Consider the following 20,371-nt stretch of genomic DNA (forward strand, 5'->3'; position numbering starts at 1 on the left):
GGTGGTTAGTATGTATCAATTAATACACTTATTAAACTCATCAAAACCCAGCACACTTTCCCATCGGACTAAACGAACCACCTATAATGACATGAGTAAGAATGCAGCTTCTTGCTGCTGAAAGATAACACTAAGACAAATGTTTCTTCCTGCAAGCGGGTGAATAATTACACTATCTAAACATGGATCATACATGATCCATGCCTCCCACGTTATGGCAGGATAATTGGGTTGCCATGGTAATGCGGACTGCTCCTATCACTGTGGTCATACGCCAGATTGGAACTTGAAGGAAGCCTACAGAGGTATCCCGATCCTAGGCTGGACTGTTGTAATTCCTTATTGCGAGGCTGTTTAATAGCTCTACTACCTGACAAAACCATATTTATATCTAATTGTTAGCCACTTATCACTGGCTGCCTGTGGGACTCATAATATCCCCGTGGTTCTTGGAGTTCTAAAAAGTATAGTAGGAGGTAGAGCCTTCAACTTTCAGGACCCTGTTCTGTAGAATCAGCTCCCGGTTTGGACTCAGACACCACGTCTACTTAAAAAATTAGGCCTAAAGTCCTTTTTATAAATCTTATATTTAAGGTTGGATCTGTTGTTCAGTGATATAGGCTCAAAATGCTGGGGTAGATGCTATATTGTGCATCTTCTCTGCTTTCCTCTCTCATCCACCATGCATTTATTAGTATGTTGCACTATTTCTGTAACCTTCTGTGTTTTCACTCTTTCTGCATTTTTTTTCTAGCTCAAGTGCTGCACGTTACTGATCTGCTGCTACCGCCATTAAAAACTAAATTGTTTATCATCTCTCTTTTGTCTTCGCTTTCCACTCACCCCAACTGATCAAAGCAGATGGTCAACCTCCCTGAGCCTGGATCTGCCAGAGATGTCTTCCTGTTAAAAGGGAGGGGGGTTTGGTGATCCGAGGATATTGTTGGGTTTCTCTTTAGAACATTGTAAAGATTTACCTTTCAGTCTGAAATGTTGCGCAACATAAATAAGGCTGAATTGAAAGCTGAATGTTGGAGACATTGACAATAAAGGAGAATCCTAAAGAGTCTCTCAAAAATGAAATGTTACAGAGCTTACCATTCTGTGACAGTTCATCAGTTTAGGAATGATGCTCCTAAATTTAAAATTTAAATATTTAAATATATATTTAAAGCTGAATTCTATATACAGTCATGTAAAAAAGAAAGTTTCCAAAGGACTCTGTGCAGTCCTGTGACAATCTAAATACATCCATGATTCAACAGCTTGTGAAACCAACACTGTAAGGAGTTTTGACCCATTCTTTTTTATTCTTCTTTATAATGTTGCAGTTCACAGCACTTAGTTAAGGTCTGGACTTTGACTGGGCCGTTGCAGCATGTTGAATCTTTTGTTTTTCACAAAATCCATCCACCAAAAGTGCTTAACAGCTGGTAAAAGGTGTTTGTGCTGATATGTTGTGTTTTGCTTTTGTCAGACTGTGAATTATAGCCAAACATGTCTGCTTCAGTTTAATCTGTGGAAAGGTCACAGTTCCAGGAGCCTTGTGGTTCTTTCAGATATAACTTTGCAGAGCTAAGCTATGCTGCCATGTTCTTTTTAGAGAGAGGAGGCTTTCACCTGACAAGCTTTCTAAAGACTGATTTTGTTCAGTCTTTCTTTAACTGTACTGTCATGAAGATTAACATTTAGTATGGTAACTTTTGTTTTTTTTTCATTTATTTTAGCACTGCGTGGTCTGATTTTGGGGTGAACTTGCTGTGATTTCTACTCCTGGGAAGATTGTGGCATTAACACAGACACAATAAAACCCCCAAACTTCAGTATTCATGAAGGATGGTAAAGTTCACTGCATGCATTTGATTAGAAGTATTTACCCTTTTAATTCCCATGTAAGCAGTCAGGGTATGTTTAGTTTTTTCACAGGAATGTCCTGTCCTATGTACAGTCCTGTCTATTTAGCTGTTCTATTTAGCTTCTGACAATGCTAGATTACAATAACATGCATTTTACAATAAAACATAATAAGCAAAAATCATAAAGGAATCAAAATTGAAGAAGAAGAAGGAGAAGAAGTTGGTTCTAGAGCTGCCTTTTGTCCGTGGTGTGAAGATTGAGACTGTTCTTTATCTCTAATCTTTCTTAAATCTTTCTGGAACAGTTGACAAAAACTCAACATAGCAAAAGTTTTAATAAGTTTTAAATTTCTAGTCTTCTTGTCTCTGAACATCAAACTTAACCAAACTGTCAATTAAAAGCTCCAGAACAGCTTCCAAAGTCTCCAGTCTCAGCAGTCACATTTGGTGGTGCCCAATAAAATTAAATTAAAATACCTCTACAACATCTTGATTCTGTTTGTTGAATAGTTTCACTCTGAAAAATAAAAGTTCATCCACTGTTATGTTTAATGGCTTTTTTCAATGGCTTTTATTTATCTACTTATGTATTTTTAATTATCCTCTATTTATCTCGTTGAGATTAAAGTCTCCTTTTCGACAGTGACTTGACCAAGAAAGAGGCGTTTTATTGTTATTTTATAACAATAAAACGAGTAAAGAAACAAATAGAAAATGTTTCAACTCGTCTCCAAATCCTGCGCAGTTTGTTGGCTTGTTGTTTCTTTGTTCGTGCCACACAGTTGTGTATATTATATGACTGCATGTTAAAGCTACTTTTCTCCCCACTGTATGTGCTCATGCATATTAATCCATCGTTTGTGAACGTGGATATGATGCGTGGGAGTGCGAGTAAAAAGCCGGTCAGCTGGATGGCATCGGGGTTACGCATACACGAGCCCCCCAGAGTCTAACTAGCACATGCATGTTGTCATAGCAATAAGTGCCGTGTAGTTACACGTGAGATTTATTGTGGATCTGTTGTGCTGTTTTACACACATAAACCGGTTATCCACCAGGGCATGTGACGTGATCATGAAACCCACCGAGATAGCTGATTTGCGATGAAGCATTTCGCACAGTTTTGGTGCTCGTGAATGGGCAGCAGGCGGCTTATCTTCATCGTTATTTTTCTCTCCCGAAGAGTCCTTAACCTCCTCCTCCCACGCAGACCTCCCAGGTGCTCAGCTTGGCTGGAGGCTTCACGCACAAACAGAAACCGACACACAGTAAAACAGGAGTTAACAGTAAAGATGAAAAAGGGGGGGGGGGGGGGGGGTACAGTGGGTGGGCGACACTTGTTCATTATCGACTGCTTAGTGGAGAGGAAAGCATCTACATGACTGTGTGAGGAACGTCTTGGACAGAAAGAGGTGTGTGAGAGTTTATTTCCAATCGTTTTTGGAGCAAGTTAATCTGTAATTACAGGAGGCATCATAGATAAAACCGTCAGATTCAAAGTTGTAGCAAGATTGTGTCAAGTTTTAATTTGTGTCTTGCAGCGACTTGAAGGAGGACAACTGAAAGCAGGAAGGATCTATGACAGCTCAGCACATCTAGAAACAGAAACAGGGTAAATATCTATCTATCTATCTATCTATCTATCTATCTATCTATCTATCTATCTATCTATCTATCTATCTATCTATCTATCTATCTATCTATCTATCTATCTATCTATCTATCTATCTATCTATCTATCTATCTATCTATCTATCTATCTATCTATCTAGACCACTGTTCACACATTTCTTGCCTGAATGTATGTGTGTGTCTGATTGGATTGAATTTTCTCCTGTTGCTATACTGCTATACTAATTCTCACCTTTCTCTATTTTTAACAAATAATTTGGAAACAAAGATGTAGTGGAGTGGAAACGAAGCTCTATATTTCTGTTTCCTGAAGGGTTGGTACATGTTTGCCACCTTTTGGCTTCTTTGCATCCAAAAGACTTTTGCACTAAAGTTGTATTTTCTCGACTGGTAACATAATTTGTTTGCTGTAATAGAGAAAGCAGATTGTATTACAGTTTTTCTCAGTCGCTTTGGTGCGTTTCTCAGATCAGAATTGAAATTCTCATAACTATTAGTTCAACCTCCACAACACTCAGTCATTTGTGCACATCATAGTAGCAATTTCTCCTCTCTCTGAACAAACTGCAAATGATTTTGGACATGAATCAGTTGCTTCCATACATTTCCCTGCTGCTTTCTGACATTTCCATTTGCTTATGTCATGTCAGTCAAAAGTAATCATACCTATGGATGCTGAATAGTCATTCCCAATAAAACTAATAGTCATACATCCATTGCTTAAGTCATCACACACAAAATTGTTGAACTAGTTATCACATGCCAAATATTGGCCATCTGTCAAGCAAATCCTATACCTTTCTGTATCATTTTTCCTGGAAATGTCTCCGAAATTGAACAATTGATCTCAGGTGAATTACAGCTGTCACTCATGAGGAGGCTCTACCAAATTGGTGATTTTATGTTTACATGTATTCTACAGTGAACAAGTGACTGTAGCATATTTTTCTTTTGCACAATTCTGTAGGATTACAAACACTTCTACACAATGGAAATGTGAAACGTACGTATTCAGTGTCTCAGTTACTCCCAAGACTCCCATAACATCTACAGTGACTTTACTGCACATTTCAGATGGCTGTACAGGTAGGCCATAGTGCTGTCGTCAGCATTTTCAGGTGTCACCAATTGTTTTTGCAATGGGAAACACTGAAATTATAAACTGTCATAGTGGAAACATGACAATGCCATTTGACTATCTTGTTCATAAAGATGGTGTCAAGACTTTTCATTTTGATGGCACTGACAGTTTCGTTGACATGGATACTTGCTTTTGAGGTATGGATAATCAATTCTGTGCATGTGACGTGCTTTTGCAGGCTATCCACTAGGTTTTGCAGTTTGCACTAATTGTTTTGGGAAATGCACTAACTGCTGTGCAAATGTTAATGGTGTTCTGAGAAACGCACCAAAGCGACTGAGAAAAACTGTAAACAAAGACGTATGCAGTGCAGATGGGTTTGTTTGTTTGTTATCTTAGCTGCTCACTTTATTAGGTTCACCTGTTCAGCTGCTCATTAATGCAAATATCTAATCATCCGATCACATGGCAGCAACTCAGTGCATTTGGGCATGTAGACATGGTCAAGACGACCTGCTGATGTTCAAACTGAGCATCACAATGGGAAAGAAAGGTGACTCTGAAAGTGTCATGGTTGCTGGTGCCTGACAGGCTGGTCTGAGTATTTCAGAAACTGATAATCTGCTGGGATTTTCCTTCACAACCATGAAGTTTACAGAGAAAAAAACTGGGGTGCTTGTTGTTGGTGTGCATATGAGCATCTTTGAATGTGCAGCACGTTAAACCCTGAAGCAGATGGAATACAGCCGCTGAAGACCACACTGGGTGGGACTCTCGACAGATAAGAAGGGAACTTCACTGTACTCAAATGGCCTCCATAGTCAGTCCAACAGACCACTTTTGGGATGTGGTGGCATCGGCTGTGTGATGCTATCATGTCAATATGGAGATCTCAGAGAAATGCTTCCAGCATCTTCTTTAATCTCTGCCACGAAGGATTAAAGCAGTCCGGAAGGCAAAAGGGGATCCAGCTACTGTCAAAGAGAAGATTCAACTTCTTTATTGTTGTCTTTCCTGTCTACACGTTGTTCTACACTGACAGTTTATTGTCTCGGGCTGTGAAGAGTTTGAAATAATTCAACCTTCATGGGAAAAATCAATAGTCCCCTTTGAATCGCTGTGATCTGGACATTTATCATGTACATCACTGTGTCATTTTCTACTGAATGCTGTTTGACATGGAAAGGTTATTGTGTGGAGTGTTGACGATTAGAAATAGGAATGTAGGCATATTTGTCTGACTTTGATTTGTCACACGCCACAAAATATTGGCTGTGTGTGTGTGTGTGTGTATGAGAAGGTCAGGCCATATGAGAGGTCTTTCATGTCTGTCTTGTTATGAAAGCTGAGCTGAGACAAACTCTCCACTCACCTCCGGAGGTTCACACACGCGACATCCTGACCCTCTCGTCCACAGCGGTGAAGCTCTGACGGTTACCTGATTTTAACTGGACTGCTTGACTCAAAGTCTAAAACATGAGTGGTGAGTAGTCAGACAGCTTAAAGGCTTTTTCCAATCGCTACTTTGTGCGATCACGAGAAAAATACCTGCCTTTATTTCTCTATTTCACAGAGAAATTGCTGGGATTGTAACCACGACAGAATAAGACCTGCACCTGGTCTGATTTTAAAGAAAGCTGTCGTGTTTCATCGGCATAAATTAATCAGTGTTTTGAATAGTATCAATGTAGTTTACAAAATATGACAACTGTAATATAACCAGGCAAACTGTGTTTTGCGCTCATGGACATGAATTTCCACCTTTTTTGTGTGAGTGAGAGTAACGTTGTAAGTAATATATTTAATTAGGAAGCATTGTATTTCATGTCAGAAGCAGAAAGTGTGGGGAGACCTCACCATGGCAACCAAAAAAGCGTTAAAAAAGGTGGAAAAATCTGCATTTTTAACCCAAAACGTCGTTGAAGGAAACGGTTTCCAGGGCCTAATCCGTGGATCGACTTCCTTCGAGGCGTGGACGTCTATCAGCAGAGAATGTACCTTCACCTATCAGCAGAGAATGTCCCTTAGTCTGTAACACAGTCAAATATATTCTCAAGTAATATTCAAGCATGCCATTCAGCGTGTTAGTACGAGCTCGGGAGCAGCTTGGGAGAACAAGAAAACAGAGACTGCTTTAGATTGTCTTCCCAAAGTGACTCAACTTTATTCACAAGTACAACAGTTTATATAGAGGGTAAAATTCATGAGACAGCAGATTTATCAGTTTAAACCAGTACAGACCAAGATAAGGCAGCGTCTTCCTGCCCTTGGGTGAAGAAGCATCCTTTGTGTAGTTTATTAGTTCAGCTACAATTGTGATTATCTCAGCGACATATTTTCAAGGCACAAAACGAAGAGTTCTTTCATTAGTGAAATCTGAAACAAACCATTTGGCCTTCAACAGGCGTCTAAAAGATTAAGAAACTAATGTAGCTGAGGGAGTGATCTCTGTGGTATTTCAACCTTGTACCAGCCTGTGATTCTCACACATCAATTCTTGGGTCAAAGAGAAAAATAACTAAAACAAAGGGGCCTTATTGAATGACAGAGTTTTCCTGCATAATGTCACTATAAAACAATATCCAGTAAATGCTACCATGGTACTAAAATACCTAACAGTCGTCTTTTGTACTTGGTGACAATCAGTGCATTAAAGGTTTTGAGCATTTCAAAAACTACCACAGATTGAGACTGTGTTGTATAATAAGTGATAATAATAATAAAGCATTGGAACACGGACTAATTTTAAATTTTTTTTTTACATGCTGGGGGTTTCCTGTTTAGTATTCATGAATTATGTCCTGCATTACAAGCTGCTTGACTTTTGCCAGCCATATATCCACCATGAGTTCACATGTTTTGACAGATTTATTGTTAGTCAGTATTCACTTGGATTTCAGAGTTTAATATTATCTCTTCATTATAATAAACGCCTGATGATTATCTGGGGTCAATGCCCCTTTTATTATGGTATATTTCCTGGTTGTTGAGTTAAGGTTTCAGTGTTTATTTGTCAAAAAAAAATTAAGGCAGCTGGAACTGCAGCTTTTTTACTGAAACTGTGAATGAAACAGGGATTTAAAACAGAAACTCTGCAGTCTTTCTGTTCATTTGCAGCCTGATCAGCATCTGGATATTTTGGGAATTAGGTTTTTGCATGTGAATACTAATGAAGCACAGAGAAGTTTTTAAAAAAAGAAACATTAAGCTGACTCACAGCTGAAAGTTTCTGGTCAGCTCCAGCCTGACAAAATTAGCTCATGCGGTGCAGCTTACGATCAAACCGCTCTCTCACTGCTTGACTTGTATTGAGGCAGAAAGGAACATTTTGATCATTTAATTGTGTTCATCACAAGATTTATGTAGTAATGCTGTTATATTATAACCTGTGAACTGCCTTAATGTTCAGCCCTTCGCTGTAGTGCCTTTCCTTCCTTGAGACTTCCTTTTTCATTAGTCTTGCCTTTACTGAGCTTCACGACTGAACATTTTGTTTTCATTCCTACTCTAGTGTGACGCTGTAGAAACTGGCAGCTTCATCCACTCTTATCCATTACACACTAGAATGGGGTTATCAGCAGAGGTGTGGACTCGAGTCACATGACTTGGACTCGAGTCAGACTCGAGTCATTAATTTTATGACTTTAGACTTGACTTGAAAAAATGTTCTAAGACTTGTGACTTGACTTGGACTTTTACACCAATGACTTGGGACTTGAATTGGACTTGAAAAGACTTGATATTTTACCCCAAATATAAAATTTAACATGCATATTATATAGAGATTGAAAATGTGACGTCATTCACGGGTAGAACCGCAAAGGATTCTGGGAACTCGTGGCAAGCGGTCAAGCGGTACTAGCGCACGCAGGCTTTCAATTAAAATCAGTTATACAGCGATAAAAAGAAACACAAAAATGTCAAGAAGCTGTTGTATTATTAAATGCAATAGCCGGTCGCATGACAGCCACGGGAAGCCGACGGGTAAAGAGATCGGTTGTTATCGGATTACGTCGTTGAAGAGAAATTGTTCGAGCCATGTTTCCGAAGTAACAAAGAGGCGACGGATGGATGGCCTGGATTGCAGCCATTCAAAGACCAATTATAACGTCCCAGAACACTCCAGCTCACAGGTTAGTCTGCTCCAAGCATTAACACGAAGGTCAGTGTTTTTTAGTAGTTAATACGTCATTTTCATAACATAATTGGTGATATAGGTTACAAGCAAGTCTGGCGCTGAACAGAAATTGTCGCGCTATGCTCCTTTGTTTATTGTGCATAAATAGTGAATTGTCCTGACACAATATTGCGTTTCGCTTCTGTTATTATGGTACATTGACAAAAACATATACTTTTATTCACAGGATAAAACAGGTTTTTTGTATCACTAATTGTCCAGTGCGATTACAGCATACAGTATTATTGTCACTGCTACATTTCTGTGATGCTACCAGAAATTATTTCCACTGCTAATTAATTACCATTGAGCTCAAAGGTCCTATTAATAAACGGTTAAGGAATGTGTATTTATGACGACGATTTGTGAGACTGGTAAACTTATGATACTTACGATGGTCTTTACTTTCTACACGGTGCATTTCAAGGTCCTGCACCCATCCGTCGGTAAACTGTACCTGGGCTTGTTGCAGTGACCTGAAGTTACTAAACTTCATGAGTGTGTGCACTCACTCCAAGAACCGTATAATTATAAATATGCATATAAATATGCTAAGATGAGATAGCTGACTTCATCTAACTAGCAAATGTTTTCCAGGCTACGTTGGTGATACAGTTTTTTTTAATGTGTATGATATTTTTGTCATGCCATTTTAAAGCCGGTGTTGTGCCAAAAAGTGATTGTCTGCCAAAAACTGATTTCCGGTATTTGCCAAAAAGCGATTGCTCATATTTAAAGTGCTATAAGTAACTTGTTGGGCTATAATATGTTAAACATATGTCAAATGCATCCCTTATGGATGACATAAAGTCATCTTGAGCCACAAACAACATTCGTGTAGCAAGATACAAGCCGCAATCAGTTTTTGGCAGCGACTTTTATATAACCTTTATTTATGCAGTAAAAAAAATCTCATTAACATTAAAAATGTATTTTGTAAGAGTAAATTGCCCAACAGGACAGCAGAAATGGCAGCAAATATTACAATAGTTCTGTAAAAATATTTTAAGTGGGGATAAAGGACCGGATTGGTTATAATGTAAGTACAAGTTGTAAAGATACTTAAAAAACAGATATTTTTTTAATTCTTTATGTAACCCCTTTGTATCCCCTGTTCACCGAAGTCTATTTACGAACATACGTAAAGATATTACACATAAAAAATACACAGAAACACTGGAAATCAGTTTTTGGCAGACAATCACTTTTTGGCACAACACCGGTCCTACAACCGCATCCAAGAATAACATGCAGCTTATCTCAGAACTGTCGGTGAAAATTATTCTTGGAGCTAGGTTTAATTGAGCTGCATTTTTAAAGAGGTGCAATTTCACAATTTGTGTATATTTTCTAAGTTCACTATTTTGTCATGTGTTGAGAAAAACACAGATTTAAAAATTACATGGTCTAATATTTACATTTAGCATAACTGCAACATTATTTTTTCTTTTTTTTTTTTAAAGACTTGAAAGGACTTGAAATTCAAAATTTCAGACTTGTGACTTTACTTGGACTTTTACACCAGTGACTTGAGACTCGACTCTGACTTGCCTGACATTACTTGAGACTTGACTTGAGACTTGAGGATAAAGACTTGAGACTTACTTGAGACTTGCAAAACAATGACTTGGTCCCACCTCTGGTTATCAGTCCACTCCAGTCCTCCAGATAGTAGAACATTGTGACCGCGCTACACATTCGTTCAGACATTTATAGACAGCAGGTCTGAATCGTGCTGTGAGAGAACTAAGAAGACGTCCATCTCTTTGCGTGGTTAACTTTTTCTTTTTTACTACATGTAGATTATGTATAGATTGATGCAAACCTTATAAAATGATTTGAGTAGATTCGGTTTTTGGTTTTCAAAATAAAGTGTTTATCTCTGGGGAAGAATGAAAAAATGATTTTTGTGTGAGGTCAGTGATTATAGTAGATGTGAAGAATAAGCAGATGAGGACACTGCCTGTTTATTACCCGCTCTGTGGGACTTCAAGTTTGTTTGCAGTGGTTGGCTAAGAGGAAACAATGTAGCCTACTTAGATAGGAGGAAGTGCGAGCAGCGTCCATGTGTTACACACACACCGAGAGAGAGAAGGGAAACACGGTAAGACTGAAAAAGCTCGTTATTCATGTTAGGTTTTAGTCTATTTTATATCTCTAAAAGTTGATTCTGTTCATCTAGACGTAGCGTTCCTTCACTGGGCTGGTTTCAGTCATTATGCAAATGTACTGTTTGTAAGATTGGGGAAACCTGCAGTCAGTTGGATGAGTGACGAAACGTTTCTCCCACAAAGCGCTACGTCCAGATGAACAGAATCAACTTTTAGAGATTTATTACCTGAATGATTGAACACGCATCAAGAAGTCTACTTTATAGCTTTAAGCATAGAAAAAACTGCAAAGCAAGGCTTGAAAAAGACACGGCTCATGTTTGCTTACTCGGTTCAAGACTAAACCAGCACATAGTCCAGCTTTGCTTGTAACTGCAAAACCAGAACTATGCTTGCAGTCTGCTTTTTGTCATAGTGACAGTGTGTATTTTAGAGTTCATGCTCTTGAACGTGTCTTTATTGTTTTTTTGACAAATTAGGTAAACAAGCTATTGTACACTATGAGGTCATATTGAAGTGCTCATACATATTTTTGTTAGGAATGCCTTGCTAGTTAGTTGTTCGTGCCTTAGATTTAACAAGATGCTGTAAACATTTCTCGCAGATTTTGGTTCATATTGTCATGATAGCATCACACGGCTGCTGCAGATTTTGCCCCTGCACACCTGTGATGCGACTCTGCTGCTCCACGATATTTCAAAGGTGCTGTGTTTGACTGAGATCTGGTGATTGTTGAGCACAGTAAAATAAAACGATGTGAGCATAACGAGTCCTTATTTGAGTCATTTCTGCTATCCTATCGGCTCGAGTCTGGACATTCTCCTGTGACCTCTGACCTCTACATGGTATTTTCACCCAGAGAACTTTTTTTTTTTCTCTTTTTCAAACCATTCTCTGTAAACTCTAGCGATGGAAAATCCCAGCAGACCTCAGTTTCTGCCTATCTGACACCAACAACAATGCCACATCAGAAGTCACATGATTCCCATTTCTTCCCCATTCTGATGCTCAGTTTGAATTTCATCACGCCCCTTTGACCATTTCCACATGCCTAAATGCTTTGAGGTGCTGCCATACGACTGGTTTATTTGCATTAATGAACCGTTAAAGTTGAAGGTGTACCTAACAAAGTGGCAGGTGAGATGCTGAAGAACAGATTAATCCAAACTGTGGCCAATTAATGTTTTGTCCACCAACTGTTTTACCACTAAACTGAACCAAATTATACACAAAAAGGGGATGTTTATTCTCTGAACACTAAAAAAGAAAACTGTGTATTCATAAAACTATTTCAGCTTGGTAATCTTCTCCATCTCAGTTGGCACTGGTAGGTTACATGGTTCAGGCTTTTTAGTTACTGTGCCACAGCTAGGTCAGGTTTTGATTTGTAATCCTAAACAGGTGCTTCAGTGTTTCACACAGCAGCAGCTGTTTCATCCTGTTTTCTATTTTTTTTTTTCACCCCGAGCAATTGAGCAACATGCGATGTGTGTGGATATTCTGTGAATGTCTTAAAGCGTGCCGTCCCTCCAGAAACTACACGTGACAAAAACTTCACACTTACCAAATAATTTTTATTATTTTTTTCTTAGTTTCACACGAGACCTGCCTCCTGGACCAGGTGCTGGAGCTTATTATGAACGAGAAGCCCCCCACCAGTGCCAGCCTTTTCCTAAACGAGGACACAGAAAAACCACCCTTACCAGACAGAGTAGACCTGAGGAGGCGCTTACGCAGGGCCATGGAGAGGAGAGCAAGCAGCATGAAGGAGAGGATGAGCTCCGTCAGCAAGGCCAGTGTGAAGGGTTTCCTGAAGAGGAACTTGTTCGTTTTGTTCACCATCGCTGCCGTGGCTCTGGGTGAGTGGAAAGGAACAACAAATGGAGGTTTTTTTTCCGCTTGTGCTTTTATATTTGTGCATTTCGATGCTTATTTATTAGTTAATTTATTTATTTGCCAGGTATAATCCTGGGCTTTGCTCTACGCCCCTACAATCTGTCCCTGAGGGAAATCAAGTACTTTTCCTTTCCTGGGGAGCTCCTAATGAGAATGCTGAAGATGCTGGTGCTACCTCTAATTGTCTCCAGTCTGATCACAGGTTAGCTTCTAATGAGCACTTAAAAGCAAATATGTTTTATTTTCCCACACTGCTTCAGCACAGTACTGTCTAGATCCGGAAAGAGAGCAGATATCCTATCGTAGTCTTCAGTATTTACCAGCAAGCTGTTTCTATGATTAATTTAACATCAAATTCAAACTTTCATCAGTCCACTGAGAAAATAATGTTCTCTGCCTCAGGCATTTCCTCCTTGGACAGTAAAGCATCTGGTAAGATGGGTTTGCACGCAGTGGTCTACTACATGGTGACCACGCTGATTGCTGTGTTTATCGGCATTGTCATCGTCGTCATCATCCAGCCGGGGAAAGGGAACAGGGACAGCCCCGTGGCCAACGGTGGGAATATCGAACCTGTTCAGGCTACTGATGCTTTTCTGGATCTCATCAGGTAACGACTCAGAAACTTGACTCATGTGTTAGGTTACACAGTGTTTCCACAGACAGTCGCAGTTCATATTACGAGAGCAGTCTAACAAGAATGTTAAGAGATGGATTAATAGATTGATACCACTATTTTTTATATGAAGCTACTGCCAGTAATCAAATTACTTAGCTCAGGATAACTTCCAAAACACCCAATGGTGTTCACACCTCTGTCTTTATAAGGTACAAGCTGTAACCTAACATGTTTGGATGGCAGACATAACAATTGGATGGAGTCAGGCTCTTTCCATTGCTTCCCTTATTTGTTCTGAACGATGCTAAATGGCTGCAGAGCTATACTTAGCCACAGACAGTGTAAAAGATGGGCACAGCCACCATGATGTCACCGATCAGTTAGTGAAGTTTGTTTGAAACTGAGAAACCACAGCACATCACAAGCATCTTTCTGACTTTTAGAATGACAGTGATTTACAAAAATGACTCAATCTTATTTTCAGTGAGACCTGAAACTTGGACTGAGCCCATAAAGTTAGCAGGAACGTGTTTACTGAGGTCAGAGTGAAGCAACTGAGTGCTGTTTTCCCATAGACTACCCCAGGAGTCGCCCCCTGCTGGTTATTAAAATAATTTAGGTTTTAGGCATATTTATTTATGTATATGTGGCTCATTTGATCTTTGCTTTTTTCTATTCTAGGAACATGTTTCCTCCTAATCTGGTAGAAGCCTGTTTCAAGCAGGTAAGCCTTTGTTTTCATCCCAGCCATGGTTCATATCTTCTTCATTATGGAACACTTCATTTCATTTAAAGAAAGAAAATCTCCTTTATCTCTAAATCTTGATCAACAAAAATTTGATAAACATATAGTTTTATTTTCCTAATCTCTATTACATTGCATGTATTGCTATGTAACTACCTTAAAAACATTTCATGTCTGTTGCAGTATAAAACAGTGTACAAGAAGACTGTTTACACCAGAAATGTGACCGTAACCCTGAACCTCACCGACTCGCTCAATGTGACCGATTCTGCCTTGAGCATGAACCTCAGCACGGTGCTGCACACCATACAGGTGGGTGTCTACAAGCATCTTCAGGTATAAGTGCAATACTTTAATCACTATGAAAAAGAAAACTACAGTGCGTATTGATTTGTGTGTAAAACGTTTTCAACCACAGGAGACTGTGGAGGAGGTCGTCCCTGTGTCTGGCTCCTCGAGCGGAGTAAACGCTCTGGGTCTGGTGGTGTTTTCCATGTGCTTCGGTCTGGTCATTGGCAACATGAAACAGCAGGGCCAGGCTCTTAGAGAGTTCTTTGACTGCCTGAATGAAGCCATCATGAGGCTGGTGGCCATCATCATCTGGTTAGTAAAAACCCAGCATCCACACCATATGAAGATTCTGAGTAGACTTAACTGAAGAAAACTCTCCCTTTAGTCTATAAAAGCAACTAACCCAATAAAATTACCATTATAGTAAAACAATGTTTCCAAACTTGCAGGTATGCTCCAGTAGGTATCCTGTTTCTGATTGCTGGGAAGATTGTGGAGATGAAGGATCTGGCAGAAGTGGGCAGTCAGCTTGGGATGTACACTGTGTCGGTCATCGTGGGTCTTCTCATCCACGGCCTCTTTGTCCTGCCAATGCTTTATTTCCTGGTAACCAGGAAGAATCCTTACAGCTTCATTGGCGGCCTGCTGCAGGCACTGATCACTGCTCTGGGAACCTCCTCCAGGTTAGCTTCTGCATAATTCAAACATTGTTATTCGTTCATTCTGAATCTCATCATAAGAAGCACTGCATTACTTCCTTTGTGTTTAGCAGCATTAAAGGCCAGTCTCTGCTCGTGTTTATGGTAATGCTAACATGTCTCATCCTGTCTGCTTCAAGCTCTGCTACCCTGCCCATCACCTTCCGCTGCCTCGAAGAAAACAACCACGTGGATAAACGAGTGACGCGTTTTGTCCTTCCCGTTGGAGCCACCATTAACATGGATGGCACCGCCCTCTACGAGGCAGTGGCAGCTATCTTTATTGCTCAAGTCAATGGCATGGAGCTAAACTTTGGTCAGATTCTCACCATCAGGTAACAGTACTTTGGTTTGCTAGTACTCAGCTGAGCCCTCTCTTTCCTCCCAGAAGATGGGCAACCTGTGGTCATAAAGAGATGATCGCTCTCTCTACTCTCTGACTGTCACAGCAGAAACTAAGACTGATCAGACCAGGCAACATTTTTCCAATCTTCTATTGTCCAACATTGGTGCTACAACTTGTAGCCACAGTTTCCTGCTCCTAGCTGTCAGAGGTGGCATAGGTGTGTGTGGTGTGTTGCTGCTGTAGACCATTTCTACATTCCTAAACACACAGGGTTGCTGCCATGTGACTGGCCGATTAGATACTTGCTTTAAAAGCCATTGAACAAGTGTATCTAATAAAGTGGCCAGTAGGTTTAAATACCTCCTACTGCTTTTGGCTGTTCCATTTTTCACAAGAGGTTGCCATAACGGGCAGCTCTGTATATTTAAACTAGCAAATATTTACTGAGGATGGCCTTCCTACTGCAACCCACCAAGGGCTTTGTGTCTGCCCTGGGATCAAATCAGGGCTCCGGTGTGTAAACTGCCACACTATTACAAATAAAATACTCAAAGTTCACTCAGCAAAATGAGAAAATAAAGTCTTTAGATCGAGTTCAGTCACTTGAAATTGCTGAGATTTTAGCTTCAATACAATTTTAAAAATTATAACTGGTATGCAAGAATATCCATACGGTGTTTACGAAGGAGGTGCTAATCTATAGACTATGTGTGTAAACATGCTTAATTCTGCTGCTAAGTTGGTCATTTTAACATAGTAGCCTATGGAAATATTTTGCATCAAACCTCTAGTGTCCATTTAAGGAACTGCAGTTTCTGGCACTTCCATGCTGTCCCCTATATACAACACATACACAAATACAGAACAAGGTAAACGCGTGAGATAGGGATTTGCTCCAGCTTACTCCTCTTTCTGATCACACTTTTTATTACTAGATAGGGAAATGAGAGGTTAATAAACATGTAAACATATATTAAAAGTGTGTTTCTGCTATTACTATTATTAAACAAAAATGTGTAATACATTTTAAAGAACATATGGTAGAGACAGTATTCCTCGTGTGCTTTTATCACACTCTACTACACCCACCAGCAGTGCACATGTGCTGTTTGTTTGTTTCCTTTTATTAAATGCATTCACTCGCCTCTCCATCCCTCCCACCGCCCACTCAGTATCACAGCAACGGCTGCCAGCATCGGAGCAGCAGGCATTCCTCAGGCTGGCCTGGTTACCATGGTGATTGTATTGACATCGGTGGGACTGCCCACGGAGGACATAACGCTGATCATCGCTGTGGATTGGTTCCTGTGAGTTCCCACTAAATGTCAGCTTGATGGGGATTGGTCTGGGATTGTGCCAGCTTAAATGTCATTGTAAAGCTTCAGAGAGCCCAGAGGTCCCACAACTACAAAGGTTATCGATGCATAATGCAGAGTGATGGATAAGAGAGCCTGCAACTGTTTTCATAGCATCCATCCATCCATTTTCTTCCACTTATATATGCAGTCATTTTTTAGTCTTTCTCACTTATTCTCTCTCTCTCGTGACTCCAGGGACCGTTTGCGTACTACCACGAATGTTCTCGGCGACTCCCTCGGGGCCGGCATTGTGGAGCACCTTTCCCGCAAAGAGCTGCAGAATCAGGACGCCGAGGTGCGCAACTCTGTAATCGAGGAGAACGAGAAACCCTATCAGCTCATTTGCCAGGACAATGACATAGTCAATCATCTCAACAGCGAGACCACAATGTGAAGGCGAGGGAATCACATGAAACGGCATGAACATACAGAAGCATTAGCATGATGCAGTGATGGAGAACATGATAGCCAATGCTTGAGGTTCACATCTTTCCCTCAAATACAAAAGCTTATCTGGGAAATACGACACAGTGACGCCTGTCCTGGGACAGCTTGATGACAGAAACTAATGTTCACGTGTTGTTTAGGAGCATCCTGTGATTTTTTTTTTATTTTATTTTTTTTGAAATGCAGTTCAAAGCCATCAAATAATCTCACTTTCAAGCTTGAAAACACAGCATTATTAGAGAAACAACACCATTCATAATGTAAACCAGCTTATTTTTTCAGTCTTGTGAATTTATTCTTTAGACTTTGCCCAGTTCTTCTGCATGACTAAACATTGTCCACTGCAAACACCCATTTTTGTCATTCTAATAATGACTACCTCTAATAGGACTTAGATGTGGGATTTCCACAGCACTACACAAAAATAAAGCTGGATGTAAATACACGAGCAGCAGTATTGTTTCCTTCCTCTTTTAAGTGTGCTTACACGATTTAATCGTAAAACTGTGACTGTTAAACACTGGATACAAGTGAAAAAGAAAACTTTTACTCCTTTGTTTTATTTAGTTGATATATTTTAAATGACTTTATAGACTGTTCCCCACCCCCAGTGCTTTCTTATGGATATTGGTGTGTATTTCTTGTATTTATTTGGTGCTATATGGGCACAGTACTGCAATGCTAAAGGAGTAATTAAACAGAAATAGCTGCAATACTGAAGGTGTTCATATTCTCGGTTTCTTTTTTCCTCCTGTTGATAGCAACAGTGTTTTTAAACATTAGTACACTATTACACCAATCGGTCTGTGTTTTCTGCATTATATGTTATTATCTACTCAACATGTAATTGGATTTTTGGTATATTTTGATTGAAGTGTTGCTGGTTACTTTACAGTTGATGGTTTTGTGAAAAAGTGCAGTGAAGAAACTTGGTGAATGCTTTTGAGAACCTACACAGTTGTTTCAGTGTTGTGCATAATTATAAAAGTGATGGTGTGAATACACGTGTCTGATTTTGTACCAGTTCATGCCCATTAAGAGGTCTCGAGTTTTTGTTTGCAGGTTAGAGTTTTGTTGCTTTAAGTTATTTCAGTAGAATTGTTATTTCTGATGAAGGAGCAGCTCAACATGTTGATGGACAGCGTGTGAAAAAACATGATAAATAAATGTCTCAGGAACTGAAATGAACTGTGATTCTCATTATTGTGATTGTGGCTACCCCTTGTGGAAGATATTCTCCCCTCCAGACACTCTCAGCTGCTCTCTTAGAGAAAACAGTGGGTCAAATGTTATATGAAAAACAAATTTCACATATGGATGAGGTGAATTCTTCTTTTTTATTACGAACATTTCATCTAAGTTTGAAATCCTTTTATATAAAAGCTAATAGTTAAGTTAACCCAGGCTGTGCTGCTGTAAGCACTACAGATATGTCACTGCTGGATGTGATAGGGAAACCAGAATATTTAATCAGAAATAAAATCAGTTTAGAAAACTGTTTACAAAACACAAGACACAATTTACTGCTTTTTCTTTAGTACAAATAATAACAGCACTATTTACATAGTTTAATATAGGACAAGTTGTATAAAAGTATATACATAAGTATATATATATCTAAAGTATATCTAAAGTACCTAAAATAAATATTCTCATTATGTATAATGACTTTTCAGAGTCATAAACATAATGAAACAGCAATTCATTATTATCTTATTTTAAAGTTACATTGTGTAAAATCTCACCACTAGATGTCAGTAGATTGCAGATTGCAGTCAAATGTATTCTGTTTTCTTAGCGATCCCAAGTGTACAATCCTACCTACGGTGGCTCCTGTTTATATGTAGTGACTGTAGGGTTTCAGTCCATTGTTTACCGCAGCTGTCAATATGCGTCCATGTTATTTCACTCTTGAGGAGGCTGTAAAACTTTGGAGGAGTCCAATATGAGTCAGTGAGTCAGGTAAACTCACTTCTGACCAATGGCAACAATACCAAGGAGAGATTTTGAGGATATTCTTAACTCTTGCCTGTTCTGTTAGTTTTAGTGTTGTTAGACTAAATCTGGTGAGAGTTGCTTCACATGTTTTACAAAGGCTCTTATATTTCCTTTTCCTGTTTTCCTTTTTGTTGCGTTTTCATGAGAGGTAGTAGTACTGTTTCTTGATGGCACCTCAAATGTGTGGATCTAATCTTATAAGGAGATTACCTCTGATTGGATCTCCCGAATATTTTCATGTCATTGTCATTCGTTTTATTGGTGTCAGTACATTTTATCATAGTTTTGTCCTCATGCCTTAGTTTTTATCTTGTTTTTGTCTGAAAAAAGAGATTGTGGGCAAAAACTATGACAAAAGTTATTGGTCTGCAAAATTAACACTTGTACAGGCGCAAATTAAAACTGTTGCCAACTTCTATATTTAACGGATTAATTCTAAGTTTATGAAAATGCAATTTGTTGGGAGATGTAATTACACATACTTATCTTTCTATCATTTTTCAATCATAATCTCCTTTTTCCAATTAAATAAAACCTCAAAAACGACTTGCTGTAGCTTTAATGTTGTAGCTGTTTATGATAATTACTTCTGTTACTCATAGGCAGTGTTGGGGAGTAACGGAATACATGTACCGCGGTTACGTATTTAAAATACAAAATATGAGTAACTGTATTCCGTTACAGGTAGCGTTTAAAAAGGTGGTATTCAGAATACAGTAACTTTGTTGAAATAAATGGATTACACGGCGGTACTTCCCTGTTTCATATTGTGGCGGGTCAGGACTGTTTGGGTTTTGTTTGACAGCTACGTTCTGTTGTTCCAGGCGGCAGCGTTACGGTTGCCATGGTTACAGGGCGACGCTCTCTCTGTGTTTCCTGGGTGAGAGAGCGCCTTTTTGTTGTTGTTGTGCTAAGCTAATAGGCAGAATGCTACAGGATGTAGCATCATGGGCAGTGTAGTCCGTGCTGCAGGGAGAATGGACTGCCGTACCCGTTATGTGTCTGTGAGCGAGGGAGGGAGAAAAAGGAAAAGTAGGAGTTGTCATCAAGCAAAAACGGGAGCTGGAAGCATGTAAATAAAATAATAACCACTGCAGCCAAGAAGAGTGCCTGACG

General features: G+C 39.4%; 1 protein-coding gene across 2 annotated transcripts; it reads left to right on the forward strand.

Moving 5' to 3' along the window:
* Positions 1 to 3,186: 3,186 nt before the first annotated feature.
* Positions 3,187 to 18,441, forward strand: slc1a6 (solute carrier family 1 member 6). 2 transcript variants are annotated; one of them, XM_080298009.1, is made up of 12 exons: positions 3,187 to 3,268; positions 3,398 to 3,468; positions 12,450 to 12,716; positions 12,818 to 12,955; positions 13,156 to 13,363; positions 14,054 to 14,096; positions 14,301 to 14,429; positions 14,536 to 14,720; positions 14,858 to 15,091; positions 15,247 to 15,441; positions 16,625 to 16,759; positions 17,006 to 18,441. In XM_080298009.1, the coding sequence occupies exons 3-12, from the start codon at positions 12,494 to 12,496 to the stop codon at positions 17,202 to 17,204; spliced, it is 1,689 nt and encodes a 562-aa protein (XP_080154135.1). In that variant the 5' UTR covers positions 3,187 to 3,268; positions 3,398 to 3,468; positions 12,450 to 12,493; the 3' UTR covers positions 17,205 to 18,441. The 2 variants fall into 2 exon arrangements, with proteins under 2 accessions (XP_080154135.1, XP_080154136.1); XM_080298010.1 differs by lacking the exons at positions 3,187 to 3,268; positions 3,398 to 3,468 and adding an exon at positions 9,784 to 10,850.
* The last annotated feature ends 1,930 nt before the right edge of the window (positions 18,442 to 20,371 follow it).

The sequence above is a fragment of the Astatotilapia calliptera genome, chromosome 23 (genome assembly GCF_964374335.1).
Source record: "Astatotilapia calliptera chromosome 23, fAstCal68.1, whole genome shotgun sequence".
Classification (NCBI taxonomy): Eukaryota; Metazoa; Chordata; class Actinopteri; order Cichliformes; family Cichlidae; genus Astatotilapia; species Astatotilapia calliptera.